The sequence below is a fragment of the Lates calcarifer genome, linkage group LG13 (assembly GCF_001640805.2).
Source record: "Lates calcarifer isolate ASB-BC8 linkage group LG13, TLL_Latcal_v3, whole genome shotgun sequence".
NCBI lineage: Eukaryota > Metazoa > Chordata > Actinopteri > Centropomidae > Lates > Lates calcarifer.
The window spans coordinates 5,697,872-5,710,895 of NC_066845.1; the positions used below are offsets into that span (position 1 = coordinate 5,697,872).

Below are 13,024 nucleotides of genomic sequence, written 5' to 3' on the forward strand. Positions count from 1 at the left end.
AAAAAATGTCTGGTGTGAAAAATGTCTTCAGAATCACAGTGGTGTGGAAACTGTACAAATAATAATTTTATCAGCTGCTGTCTGATAACTATCAACCTCAGTTTCAGGAGGTGGTTAAAAATAACTATATTTTGATACTTAGAGGGGACTGAGTAATGAGTAATGATGAACACCTAAATTACATTTCTATAGTTTCTTAAAACTTTCTTAGAAAACACTGCTTATGAGTGAAGAGCTGCTCTCAGGAAAGCAGTCACAACGGAGCCTCAGGATCACAATGGTTGTTTCAGCATTTTGTGCTGCTCATTCATCCTGGACTGCATACCAGGCTGTTTCCCAAGATCATGCTCTGAATACTGAATAGCTGCAACATAATGTGGAATGAATGCATTATGTGCACTACCACAACGGCATTTTCCTCTCAAAAGATCTTCTATCTTATCTTTCTACAGATTCTAAACAACCCTGGCTTTATTCTACTTGCCAATTAACGTGTGGGGTTTTTACTGACGAGTGCTGTTCATGTGTTAGCTGATGGTGCACTCTCATGTTGGTATTTTAATTGTGTAACACTTAAGTGCACTTTGTGTCTATTCGTATAATTACCTGCACTTATACCATATGATTTATGTTTTCCTCTGTGAATGGAAAGGTTTCTGGGTCACTGAATTTGGTTTTCTTTCCGTGCGCTGAATCTGGTTTTCTCTAGATGGGCTATCAGCAAATAATTCTTCTGTGCAATACCCCTTTCATTTCCCCCGTGTGAGAAAACCTCCAAAGATGCTTTTGACAGGCGCACACTCACACACACACATAGACGACTGTAGGCAGAGAGGAAAAGGAGTGGGAGGATGTGATGGTAAGATCTTTCCCCAGCTTTCCCCTCTTTTTGCTTACATGAGGTCACTCCACCGTTGGGTTTAACAATTGATGTGTGCATATTCTCCAATAATGATATCATCCCATAGTCCACAACAGAAAAACAATAACTGTGAGACAGTTTTTCTGATACAAATGAAAATGGAAATCGATTTTAATGTGACAGTATACTTATGTTAGCCCTATTTAATTCTATGAAAACAGAGCAATACTTATCACATAAGCACACAATAACTAATATATACAAAGTGACACAACCAGATGTAATGTTAACAATGTTGATATTCAACAATTTTAGGGACACAAAACTCTTAATTCTATCTCTTAAGTATACACAATTTTGATGTACATACTCAAAGAATAGTTTGGTGATCCTTATTCAGCTCCATCCTCAGTGTCTTTTACGCCTTGCTGAGCCGCAGCCTTGGCAGCTAACCTCTCCTGTCTCTCCTGCTCAGCCTTCATCCTCATTTCCTTCTCTCTCTGGATCAGCTGCTTCTTCTCGGCCTCCCAGGCCTGCACCCGGCTCTCGTACTGCTCCAGGTCCGGTTTCTCTGCAGCGGCCAGGTTCTGCTGGGCCAGAGCGGTCACTAAGTCGTGGAAGGAGGTAGAGTCCACTTTACCCTGAGACTCCAGCTGGCTGCTCAGTTCCTGGGGAGGCAGGGAAACAAGAAAAGGTTGAAGGCACCAAACAGTGACCTCATCACTTCATTTAAATGACTTGGGTGAAACCCTCCAAACCAGTGAACACTATTTAATATATTTCAAATGCATGTAAACATTAAAGGAAAACTCTACAGTGTGACATTAGAGAGATGATAGTGTGGTGAAAACACTATGGCATCTCCCTTAAATTAATTTATTCATGGCCATTCCAGAGGAAAGCAAAGATATAATCTTGATATTCTCCACTAATACTGATAAAACAGTACCAGTGGAGAGGCTGCACCACACCTGCTAAATCACTGTTTAATTATTATGGAGATGGAGATGGACAGTCTTAAAGACTATTGGTTTTTAAAACTGCTTGATGAAATTTTTAAATCATTCCCTATTTTACTTGCTACAGACACATAATCAAATAATAAAACATAATTCAACTCCATTTAGTTATGATCAAAGTTATTTTATCATCAAACAAAGTAATTTAGCCAAGATTGTTTAAAACCCCTTTCTTATTATGTGTTATGTTAACTGCAAAAACTCAAATAAAATTCAGATAATTAAGGACAAAAAACCTGAAACAAGTGAAAAGTTCTAACACAAACACTGCCTGGTAAGAAGAAATATCTTATAAGACAAAAAATAAGTACTTATTGTCTTGATTTAAGACATTTCATCTTTCGCTTTTTGTTACTCTTACTAAACAATCAACTAAAAAACCCTTAGTATCCTGCCCACTCAGACTTTCTGAGTTACAGCCCCAGTCATGACAGGAAACACTGTTTATCACATGTTTACTGTCTCGCCCCGATGAGGAAAGCTAATGTAAATTCAGTTGTTACAAACAAAAACACACCTACAGCGAGTGAGAAGCACCCACCTTGAATCTGCTGGCATACTGAGGTAGCTTAGCCTGCTCAGCCGCATCATCTTCGTCTACAGTTTCTTCCTTCTTGTCCTCCTCACCTCCTGACTCCTCTCCAGAAGAGCCAGAGTCTGAGGTGGAGGACAGCTCCTGCAGCAAGTCATTCACATAGGCCAGCTGGAAAAAAAAAAAAAAGAAAATTAATTTTTAATTTTTTATTTGTTATGTTTATAAAATCAACATAAAGCAAAGAAAGTTTAATATTTTAAACTTTTAAAGAAGACACAGGTCCTTATTTGAGTGATTACAGAACAGGCATATCATGATGAAAGAGGCTGAACGCCCTACTTGACAACTCACCTCTTAATCTTAGGAAGAGGTAAGATTAACTATGACCCGAGGCAGCAGTCACCAGCACCTTCATTTGAGATGTAATATTTCCTCTCTGTCTTGCTGTGTTATCTGCTCTGTCTACATTATTGCTGCGCCGTTGTCTGACACACAGGCCGTTAACTTCCTGTTGCAGTGATTCTCACAGACATGCTCGTTGCTCCAGGCTCTTCAAAATCTCATTAGACGTGGACAAAACTGAACTATTGAACTGGACAGCGCAGGCCGGATTAGAGGAGCTACACCCGACTGTGAGTGCGTGCATATATGTAAAAATAACAACAATATGACAGCATGTGTGTTCCATCTCAGCAGATGAAGACTCTCTCATGTCATACACCCCACCTGGACAGTAACACCAGTCTGTCTCCTGTGTGCTTTAATGCTGTTTTACAGAACCATGATCAGAGTTTGAGACTGTGCAGCATTTTCATTTTAGACACAAAGCCTATTTGTAAGAGAGTTTAACCCAGATTAATCTCACAGCATTAATCTAACACTTATATTACACAATATATTTGTTTGACGTCAAACCCACACTCAGTGGATAAAATCAATAACAAAAGTCTAAGTGAGTGCATGGAGTAACGACGTCTGGCCTGGCAAGAGTATTTCTACATTCCACATGCACTGTTAGTTGATGTTTTATCTTAAACTACACTGTTTGTGGCTGTATTGTTCTGCCTGTATGGTATGTTATGTATGCTGTCACTGATATTAGGTGTTATGTGTGGATGAGGATCTGGCCAAGCACAGGAGTCTACTTACAAGGAATAACACATGCAACTCTTTTTTTCTTGCATTGAAATAATTATAATAATAATTGGATTATTAATAAACCAAATTTTTTTATGTTTTCTGTTGTTATATGATATAGCACCATGCGACTTTTTCTCTTCTAGTACTGGTTCTGATACTCTAAAGTCAGGGTATTTGTTATCTACAGTGGTTTACAAAATAAATAGCTAAAATCAAGCAATCTGATTAGTTGTTAGCTGTGGTGTAACCATGGAGGAGTGAACTGAGCAGTGCATATCTCCAGGGAAAAAAAAACATCTGCTTAACCAATAAGACCACATGCAGAGACACATAAAAAAGGTTGACAAACTAGAAAAAAAAACTGTCAAATTTTATCAGATATCTATGCTGCTGGCAAACTCTATAACCTGAGCATCTACTTTGGTCTCTGTGCTGAACGTGCAACATCAATGTTGTGAAAACCCTTCAACATGACAGTTCATCATGCGTTGGTATCAGAGAATGCCTTCAAAGCGGTAAAGAAGGTGGGAGATTCCAACACCCTGGAGGAGCTAGTAAACAAAGTGTGATTTGACATTCAACTACACTTTGGGCGCAGGGGAAATAAGGGCAATAGGCAGCTAAAACCCACGTCATTCACCATCAAAAGAGAAGAAAATGGGCTTAAGTATGCAACACCAGCATACAAAGAATCACAGTGACCCACAGGAGAAACATAAAGAGAGCACAGGGGGATTCATGTATGAGCAACCTGACAATCCTCTCTGCCTTGTTTGATCTATAGACAAATATGTCTCCCATCTACCCCCGGAGGCAACAGCCTTCTATTTTCACCCAAAATGAAAAGTGATCTGTGGCGTCTGTGATGTTTGGTAAGTAGGGCTAGTGACATCGTCACCACATAATGAAATACTCCTTTGAATTTTTATGTCCTTACTGTGTCTTTGGAAAGCTTAATGTCACCGGAAGCAGCAGCCACTCTCTCCATGACATCCAGCGCTCGGCTCATATATCCACGACCCCAGAAGAGAGGCATCCCTCTGAACACGGCATGAATGCCCTTTAAATTCTCCACCTTGCCTAGATTGGGAAGGAGAAGGAGAATAAATGAGACAGGCAGCATGATCAAAGAATGCTCGACGAATTAATCACAGTAAAAATAAAGAATACAACATAGTGGGGGGAGAAACTCAAATGCACACCGAGGAGAGCATTGCCAAGTAGTTGGGCGCTGAGGCCAATAGTGCTGTCTTGTGTCAGTCCACAGATAAGCAGTGATGCCCCCAAAACTCGCTCCTCTGACACCTGAACACAGAGAGGAACAAGTGTTGGTATTACATTTGGAAGCATATTCTTTAGTCGTGCTACAACATTTACACGTTAATGAGTTTCAGGCATCCATTTTTCAAACACAAATGAATAGCAGTTTTGAATGAAACCCTCATACATCACTCAGAGCATCAGGAGAATTGATGACTTCACTGTAGTGGCCCAAGGTGATGTGCTGTATTTACAAGGGTGAGAATATTCTGGTATCATTTGTTTTCATAACACCTCCCATGTTGCTGTGGCTGCCGTTTCACTCACAGTGAGTTGTGGTCTGGTTGCTAGGTAACTGCCCAGAGCATACAGAGACAGGATCTGTGTGGTGGGAAGGTTGAAGGCCTCCTGAAGCATCACCTCTTCCACTACAGAGCACGCACCTGTACAAACAACAAAAACGTTACATGTATCATTTTTTTTTACTTTTCTTCATATAATGCAGGTTATTGTTGTTTTTCTTTATTTGTTAATGTAAGGCTATGGTACTGAATGATTTTTCAGATATTGCTATGCCAAATTATATTTTTGTTATGCTTCTAAAACTCTTTGTAGCCAGTCTTAAGTGCTAAAGTTGAAGGCAGCTGGACTTCTTTTAGGTTTCTTGAAGACGTTTCACCTCTCATCCGAAAGGCTTCCTCAGTTCTGAAAGCTGGTTGGGTTATGTGGGTCGTTAGGGTGACATGAGCCCAGGTGTGACTCGTTGGTGGGTCGTTGCCCCACCCTGACATCACGTGAGTCGTTAGGGTCACATGTCTGAAGGTGTGAATGGGGGTTAAACCTGGGCAAGGACTGCATTATAGGTGGCTGACAGTTGGTGTCGTAAGCCACCACCTCTGTTTAAAGATGGATGTTCCAGTGTCCCTTCCTCTTTAGGTATAAAAGAACAGCTGAGTCTTGTCCTGATGAGCTGGCTCTCCTATGTTGTGCCATGCGCTTGTGGAGTGGATGTTTGATTTCACCTATGTACAAGTCTGAGCACTTCTTATTGCATTGCACAATGTATACAAGGTTACTTAACTTGTGCATGGGAGGCTTGTGCTTGGGATGAACAACTTTCTGTCTGAGGGTGTTGCCAGGTCTAAAGTACACTGGGATGCTTTGTTTGGAGAAATTTCTTTTGAATTTCTCAGACAGTCCTGCCACATAAGACGTGATGATGTTGTTGCATCTGTTCTCCTGTACCTCACCAGTTGATGTCTGTAGCAACTGGTAATAATGAAGTAGAAAATGTGTCACCTCAACGCTCGATAAAGATCTGATGTTTTTGTCTGCTGCTATCTTTTCACTCTCCAGAGGAGCAGACGCTTGAGTGGATGTTTATGTTACATGCTTCATTCACCAAGTCAGTTTCACTTTACTTTTATAGATACATCTACTCTTCAACCCCAGCCAAGCCTAAAAACGTTATGATTGTTATGATATTGCAACTTTTTTCTCTTTTTTCTCTCTTTTAATGCACATAAAAGGCTCTCAATAATTCCATAAAGTAATTTTTAACAAATTCTGCTCAAACAGGAATAAACAGTGCCTATCATAATGACGGAACATGTCACCCAGTGCAACAATGGAGCCCTATGGCATAGACATAGCACTAGAGACATATCAGGATTTAGTTACTTGTCAGCTGGATCAATTCAGCGTTGGTTTTGGTCTTTTCGTGAACACTTCCAAATTTATCCTCCCGAGTAATAAAACAACATCGGATTTGAGCTACAGTGCTGAAGAAATAGAGTATATACAAGCGCTAAACAAACAGTGAATTCAGCACTTTATGAAATGTAATCAAAACTTCACCATACACCTGCAAACACCGTTAATACAGACTATGTGCCTTCACTTGTTGAAAAATGACATACTGTTTACCGCCTGATGTTATTACAGAAAAATAACCAGGCTTCCCCTTTACCTCTGTCCTTTACAAACAAGGAAAGAAATGTTTGAAAACTGATTTTAGTGATTTAACAGTTTGTTCCCAGTCCTGGCAATATTCAGAGTCAACACAAATGTATTTGGAAACCTGCAGGGACTTGCACATCATTTCAGCAGTAGGTCTGAACCTTAACTTTTCCAAAATCTTTGACTGAAAACATGTTTGAAAAAGACTTACTTTTAAAGTCTCCATCCTTAATGTAAAGATCTATGAGCAGGTTGAAGGTGAAGTCATCTGGGAATATTCCATACTGGACCTGCGCACGTGCACGCGCACGCACGCGCACACACACACACACACACACACACACACACACACACACGTTTTGAATATTTGCATCACATGTTTAACAACAAGATTTTTTATTCTATTTATCCTTGAACATTGCCTGTTTACTCTATATGACTTGGTAAAGACGGTGTGTATCACACACAATAATAACAACAGCTGATTTCTAATGCAACACTGACATCGAGACCTCTAATCTCACAGTGAAAAGACACCAATCAAAACAATTACAGAGGCGGCCATACTGACTGAGTATATGCCGCTTTACCTTGCTGTAAACACGTCATTGGCGAGTTGACGTCTCTGCTTTTATCATTATTCAGTGATTCCCAGATACTACAGCTCATTCAAGAACAGTGTACATGCTGGGCTGAAAATGTCAAACATGTTTGATGTTATTTGTGCTGCTCAGATCAGTTTGAAAATGCATCTGGGTTGTTAAGATTGGATCTATAATCGCTCACACTGCCAGATAACCTCAGCTGTCAGCCCTGATCAGGAGTCTCTGATCAGATTGTCTCTCTGACTTTAAAGATGAGCCTTATCTACATTATAGAGGGAATATAATGTGTTATGTACCTTGTTTTTAAGTGTGTACAGAGCCTTCTCACTGGCCCCGTACTTTAGACACTGTCTGATCCAGCTGTGAACCGTCCAGTCTCGCAGGTACCAACAGTTTGGACTGTGACGAAACCTGGAGGGATTAAAAGAATCTAAGAAGGTTTCTCTATAGGTCCATCACATGAGGATGTGAGGAGATGCAGAATCACCACAAGAGTTTCCAAATTTAACAGCTTCATCCTGAAACATCAGCACTGATAACTGAAATACAAGAGTCAAAATACATTAAAAACAGTTGAATGTACTGACAATAATAATTACTTGTTGCAAACTTCCCAAAGTGGAGAGGCAGTTATATAATTCTCACTCGATTATTAAAATGAATGTGCCTGAACAAGGGTGCGATTGGGAAATATACTAAATCTTGTAATCGCAAGAATGGGTGCAGATTCCAGAGAAAGGAGTAAACAGGAAAGGTCTGGAGTTGCCCCGAACAAAGAAAACCATGTGACTGAACATAAACCAAAACAGACAAACCAAACAGACAATTCATTCCAAGAAAAGCACACAAGTTGGTACCAAGGACCAAAACCGAAGAAGAAGCCGATATCGGACACAGAAGTGCAGATGCAGAAAGAATAAAAAATGATTCCTCTTACTTGTAAAGGTAGTACTCTGCTTGATCAATTTCCTCCTGACATGATATGTTTTCAACAAACTGAAACACAAAGCAGAAATTATACATAGTAACTCAAAACTTTGTGCTGACTGCCATCAAATTCAAACTTATTTGTTGCTTTGCAGTTACAGGTGTACCAGAAAACAAATCTAATACATTTATATCTGGATACAACTTACCCGCGACACAGTCAGAGAGCTGACTGGGAGATTCTTGTCATATGTCCTGTCCATAATGGCAGCCAGTTCAGCTGAGTTTAAAAAAAAAAAAAAAAAACATCAACAAGCCTATTATACAGTTTATCAGGTAACAAACAAACTATTCAGAATGTAGTGTGACACACTGCCTGAGACAAAACAGCACCAACTAAACTTTATTCAGTACTGTCATCAAATGCTTCATCATCATCAGTTATGATCCATTTTAAAATTGTTAAAACTTTAGTATGACTGATTTTAATTTAAACTGAGACATGACGGACTATACTATACTATGTATTAACTATATTCACACTATTCAACAGTTATCAGTGCACCATGAAGCTGCAGTGCTACACTGCCATCCTGTGTTGATCATGTGCACACGCAGTAACATGCTCGACTGCTGCGTGTAGTTACTCATGCAACAAAAGGTCTTCATTTTTTTTCAACATGAAATACTCAATCAATACTTCTGGACGTGGAGATTTGTCAGCTGCGTGTCACATGTGACTACATTTCATATCAAGTGTAAGTTGTGATACTGGGGTCCTCCTTTTTCCTGTATTTGGGACACGTAACTGGTGTGTGCTTTTCAGCATTCAGTACCACAGACTCCAACTGTACTGTTCATTCACTGTCAGTACCTACTTATCATGTGCAAGAGCCTATCCTATCCTTTGCAGGTCGCCAGTCAATCACTACCATCATCCGTATATAGATGGACGTCGCACTCCTTTTCAATCTGGCAATTTAGAGTCTTGATTGGACTGTGAGAAGAAACCCACCCAGGTGCAGGGATTACACGGTTTCTGCACGATTAGCCACATTAAATGTAAGGGATTTTTAAAGCCTATTTAACACCACGTAGAACAGAATATAAGACCTGTGTCATAATCATAATGACCAAAGTATAAAAGTGTGATAGATAACCATTAAGGCCTAGAATGACTTATTATGTTCATGAAGTATGGTGTTCCTGATAAAGTGCTCGGTGGGTATCTGTCCCCCTGGATCTGTTATTATTGCTTAGATTGTCAGTTTTAGCTCTTACCCAGGTTCTGAGGATCTTTCTCTCTCGCCTCCCACAGTTTGGTGTCGGTGTAAGCTGCTGAGAGCAACCATCTCCTAGCTGCAAAAGACGAACATTGTCCATCAGGTCACACAGACACAGGTACCACATGTAGGACAAATCGGCTGTTTATGAGCTGATAATAAACATTTTCAGAGACTATAATGACATCGCATGTATGTTGAGACCCCACTTTTGCGATGTAAGATGTGTTTACCTGAGAAAGACGGAGATAAACGTTTAACTTTGACAGCTGCAGTCACACATCGTTTCAACACGGAGGATGCCATCTTTGGACGATACCACTTCGTTGCCAGGGCGGGGGAGCGTCCCCTCAAAGTGACGTAAAAGGGTCATACCAAAAGTGAAACTCGGTAAAATGAAAGGATTTGTTTTATTATTTCTTTGCACAGATAGCGTATTTTGCTAACAATACCCGAATACCGTTTCACAAGCGCAACAAAGAAGCGCAATATTTTTTACATTCATTTTTAAAGAGCTCATTAAAAAAAGAAGATATATAAAACTAGAATCCATTTAGAAAATATTCACTTCTCTCTGCATATTTACCCAGAAATTTGTATAATGTAAAAATTACAAAAAAAATATTTATATACTAAATATATACTAAATACTATACAATTCTTATTCTTTTATGGTGCACCTGAGAAGCAAATGTCATGACATATTTTGTGTATGTCTGCATACTTGGCTGGTAAAAAAAAAAAAAAAAACAGACAATAGAGGGTGCTGTTTATTTAAGGAGGAGACAAACCAGATAAATAGGCAGAAGTGGAAGTGCTGGAAATTCACTTCACCCTGTGCCACTGAAAGCAATGAAAAACACCAGTGTTAGTCACTCAGCATCACAGATGGCTGCTTCCTGAAGCTTATCAGGACATTAGATTTGTCCAGTCATGTTTAAAGCATAATAAACAATCCCTAGGACAGTAACACACCATCAGAATCCAGCAGGAGCTCAGCCGTTGCAAAACTGAGTCTAAGTATATATTAATTTGTTTATGACTTGCTGGGCCATTGACCATTTGTCACCTTTCTGTCAGTGAGCCAGTGTTTTTGTTCTCCATACAGGAGGACACCCTTCAGCTATAATTACAGTAAGTTTCTTGGCTCTGGGTCAAAGGAGGTAACAGGTTGAGTCTGGGGTGGGACAGTTTTGTTAAACAAAACAAGGAAGAATTTTAGCACCATCTCGTTTTTCTCACTGACCAACAAAACAGGAAGCTCTTACCTGAGCTGCACTAGAGAGACCTGACAGGAAGTAAACATTTCTAAACACACAAAACGGGGATACAGCTGTCTTTTCAGGAATATACCATGAATGGAGTCCAATATTCTCTCTTCTATTTCATCACTTGGATTGTCTTTTTGTTTCCTACTGTGTTGGTATTGTATAAAATGTTAATCCTGCCAGAGTGTACAGTTAAAAAGCATATCTCTTGCTCTCAAAGTATGCTGCTCAACTAAAAAGGTGTTTGTGGGTGTGGTTCAGTGATGTGAAGTGAAGACTTTGTTTTCCGTACATCAGTTTAACATGATCTTGTGGGACTGCATTTTAAATGGCACGCCACTTTCACATTTCATGTGTCATGTCCGTTTCCCTTTTTATTTGACCTCTGTAGCGTTACATAGGGTGCTGGTATGTGAATAGGTAAGAGTGACTTAGAGGCATGTGACACAAAAACTGCAATGTAAGAAATTTGTTTATACAGGCTGAGAAGTCATTTTGTTGATGACAGATGTATGGTCACTGCATGTATATATGTTGTTATGCTGTGAGCAATTTTGCATCTGTATAAAATATACTTGTTAAAACCAAATAGCCTAGAAAATATGTGCAGGAAGCTGTTGATAAAAAAAAGCCCAAAAGAGCTCCTTCATTTTTGATAGTACACAGCAGAATGACAACTATTCATTACTGATTGACGTGTCCATTTTTTGATTAATCAATTAGTCATTTCTGTAAAATGTCTGACAAAATGTAAGGTGGTCCATCCCACTTTTTCAGAGTCCAAGACAACAGCTTCAGATGTCTTATATAAAAGTATAAAACCCAAAGATATTCAATTTACAAACACCGAAAACAGGGCAGGCAGAAAATCTTAATACCAGAGGGGCTGAAAATAAGCAATTAATTGATTATCAAAATAGTTGTTGATCATTTATGATGATGATCACTTGATTGATTAATCGACTAATTATTGCAGTTTTGATATATGTACAGTAGTTATGACACAGAATACAAAACAAAATTGTAAAACAGAAATTGTGTTTTTTTTTAAACATGCTCTCTAGAACTGTGGAGCTGAATTTGTGAACTGACAATGAGATGTGACATGATGTGAATTATTTTCTTCTCTGTATATGAAAGTGCATATTAGGAAAATGTTTATATCACAAATTGCAATATAAGGGAACCAGTGAGGTACAGAGATTTGAATGTCTGTGAGAGAGATATTCTAACTCACTTTTCTATAGTACTGCTGTATCTCAAAAGGAAAGTGCAGTGATTTGTCTGCTTACATAACATGATCTGAGTACATTTTGGAGGGAATGAAACAGGATGGGCACCACCCTGTAATATACAACCTGACATCCCCCTTTTTAACCTAAAATACAGCAGTGCTGTAGCTCCTATTTGTTAACTATTTGTAATTGGAGAACTTTTTAAAAGAATCTTTAAGACTCTTAAACTGACAACACAGCCTTTCTGTAGCATTGTACAGAGAATTAGGTTAGTGTGGGACTATAACTAACTTTTCATTCTCAGTTAATCTGTCACAAAATGTCAGGGAATTGTGTAAAATGTCAAACACAGTTTCCCAGAACAGTCTGAAACCCAAAGATATTCCATCTGTAGTGATATGAAATTTCACATTTGAGATGCTGAAGACAAAACATTTGGGGTATTTTTGCTAAACAAATGAGTGATTGTTGGTTGAACAAGTAATATGAAGATGTTACCTTGGACTCAGTGAAACTGCAAGACATTTTTACTGTTTTCTGACAGATAATAAACCAACTGATTAAACAAGTACTCAAAAAAAAAAAAAAAAAAAAAACACATTGGGAAAATAATCATTAACTGCATCCTCATTTGAATCACACAGTTTGGGTGATTTGAATAATATCTGAGTGGTGCCTAAAAATCACTCACTCATAAATTCTAGTTTGTCCTTTTCCTAATGAGACGTTATCTTGGGAAGGATAACATGTGTTAGTTTCCATTGCAAAGCAGAACATCAACTGTTCCATACCACAGAGTTCATTTTCCCATCACATCAGTATGTACTGGTTGTCCTGCATGTATGGGCAGATTCTCATGGTCTCTAAAGTTTCAGTTCATGAAACACATGGGAGTGACAGAACTACCTTCTCAAACACCATCTTTCACTAC

General features: G+C 39.0%; 1 protein-coding gene across 1 annotated transcript; it reads right to left on the reverse strand.

Moving 5' to 3' along the window:
* Positions 1-1,015: 1,015 nt before the first annotated feature.
* Positions 1,016-9,944, reverse strand: mrps27 (mitochondrial ribosomal protein S27). Its single transcript, XM_018674774.2, has 11 exons — positions 9,824-9,944; positions 9,589-9,666; positions 8,517-8,587; positions 8,318-8,376; positions 7,677-7,791; positions 6,987-7,065; positions 5,144-5,259; positions 4,759-4,861; positions 4,494-4,636; positions 2,423-2,584; positions 1,016-1,530 (listed from the first exon to the last, which is right to left on the reverse strand). The coding sequence occupies exons 1-11, from the start codon at positions 9,894-9,896 to the stop codon at positions 1,255-1,257; spliced, it is 1,275 nt and encodes a 424-aa protein (XP_018530290.1). The 5' UTR covers positions 9,897-9,944; the 3' UTR covers positions 1,016-1,254.
* Positions 9,945-13,024: the final 3,080 nt, after the last annotated feature.

What these genes read in the sequence shown, in the direction of transcription:
- mrps27 (XM_018674774.2), bottom strand. Translation starts at nt 9,896, where the DNA reads ATGGCATCCTCCGTGTTGAAACGATGTGTGACTGCAGCTGTCAAAGTT. An exon ending in GCAGAGTACTACCTTTACAA is followed by an intron (nt 7,792 to 8,317) that starts GTAAGAGGAATC and finishes TAATCCCTCCAG; the next exon opens with GTTTCGTCACAGTCCAAACT. An exon ending in TGTACACACTTAAAAACAAG is followed by an intron (nt 7,066 to 7,676) that starts GTACATAACACA and finishes GCACGTGCGCAG; the next exon opens with GTCCAGTATGGAATATTCCC.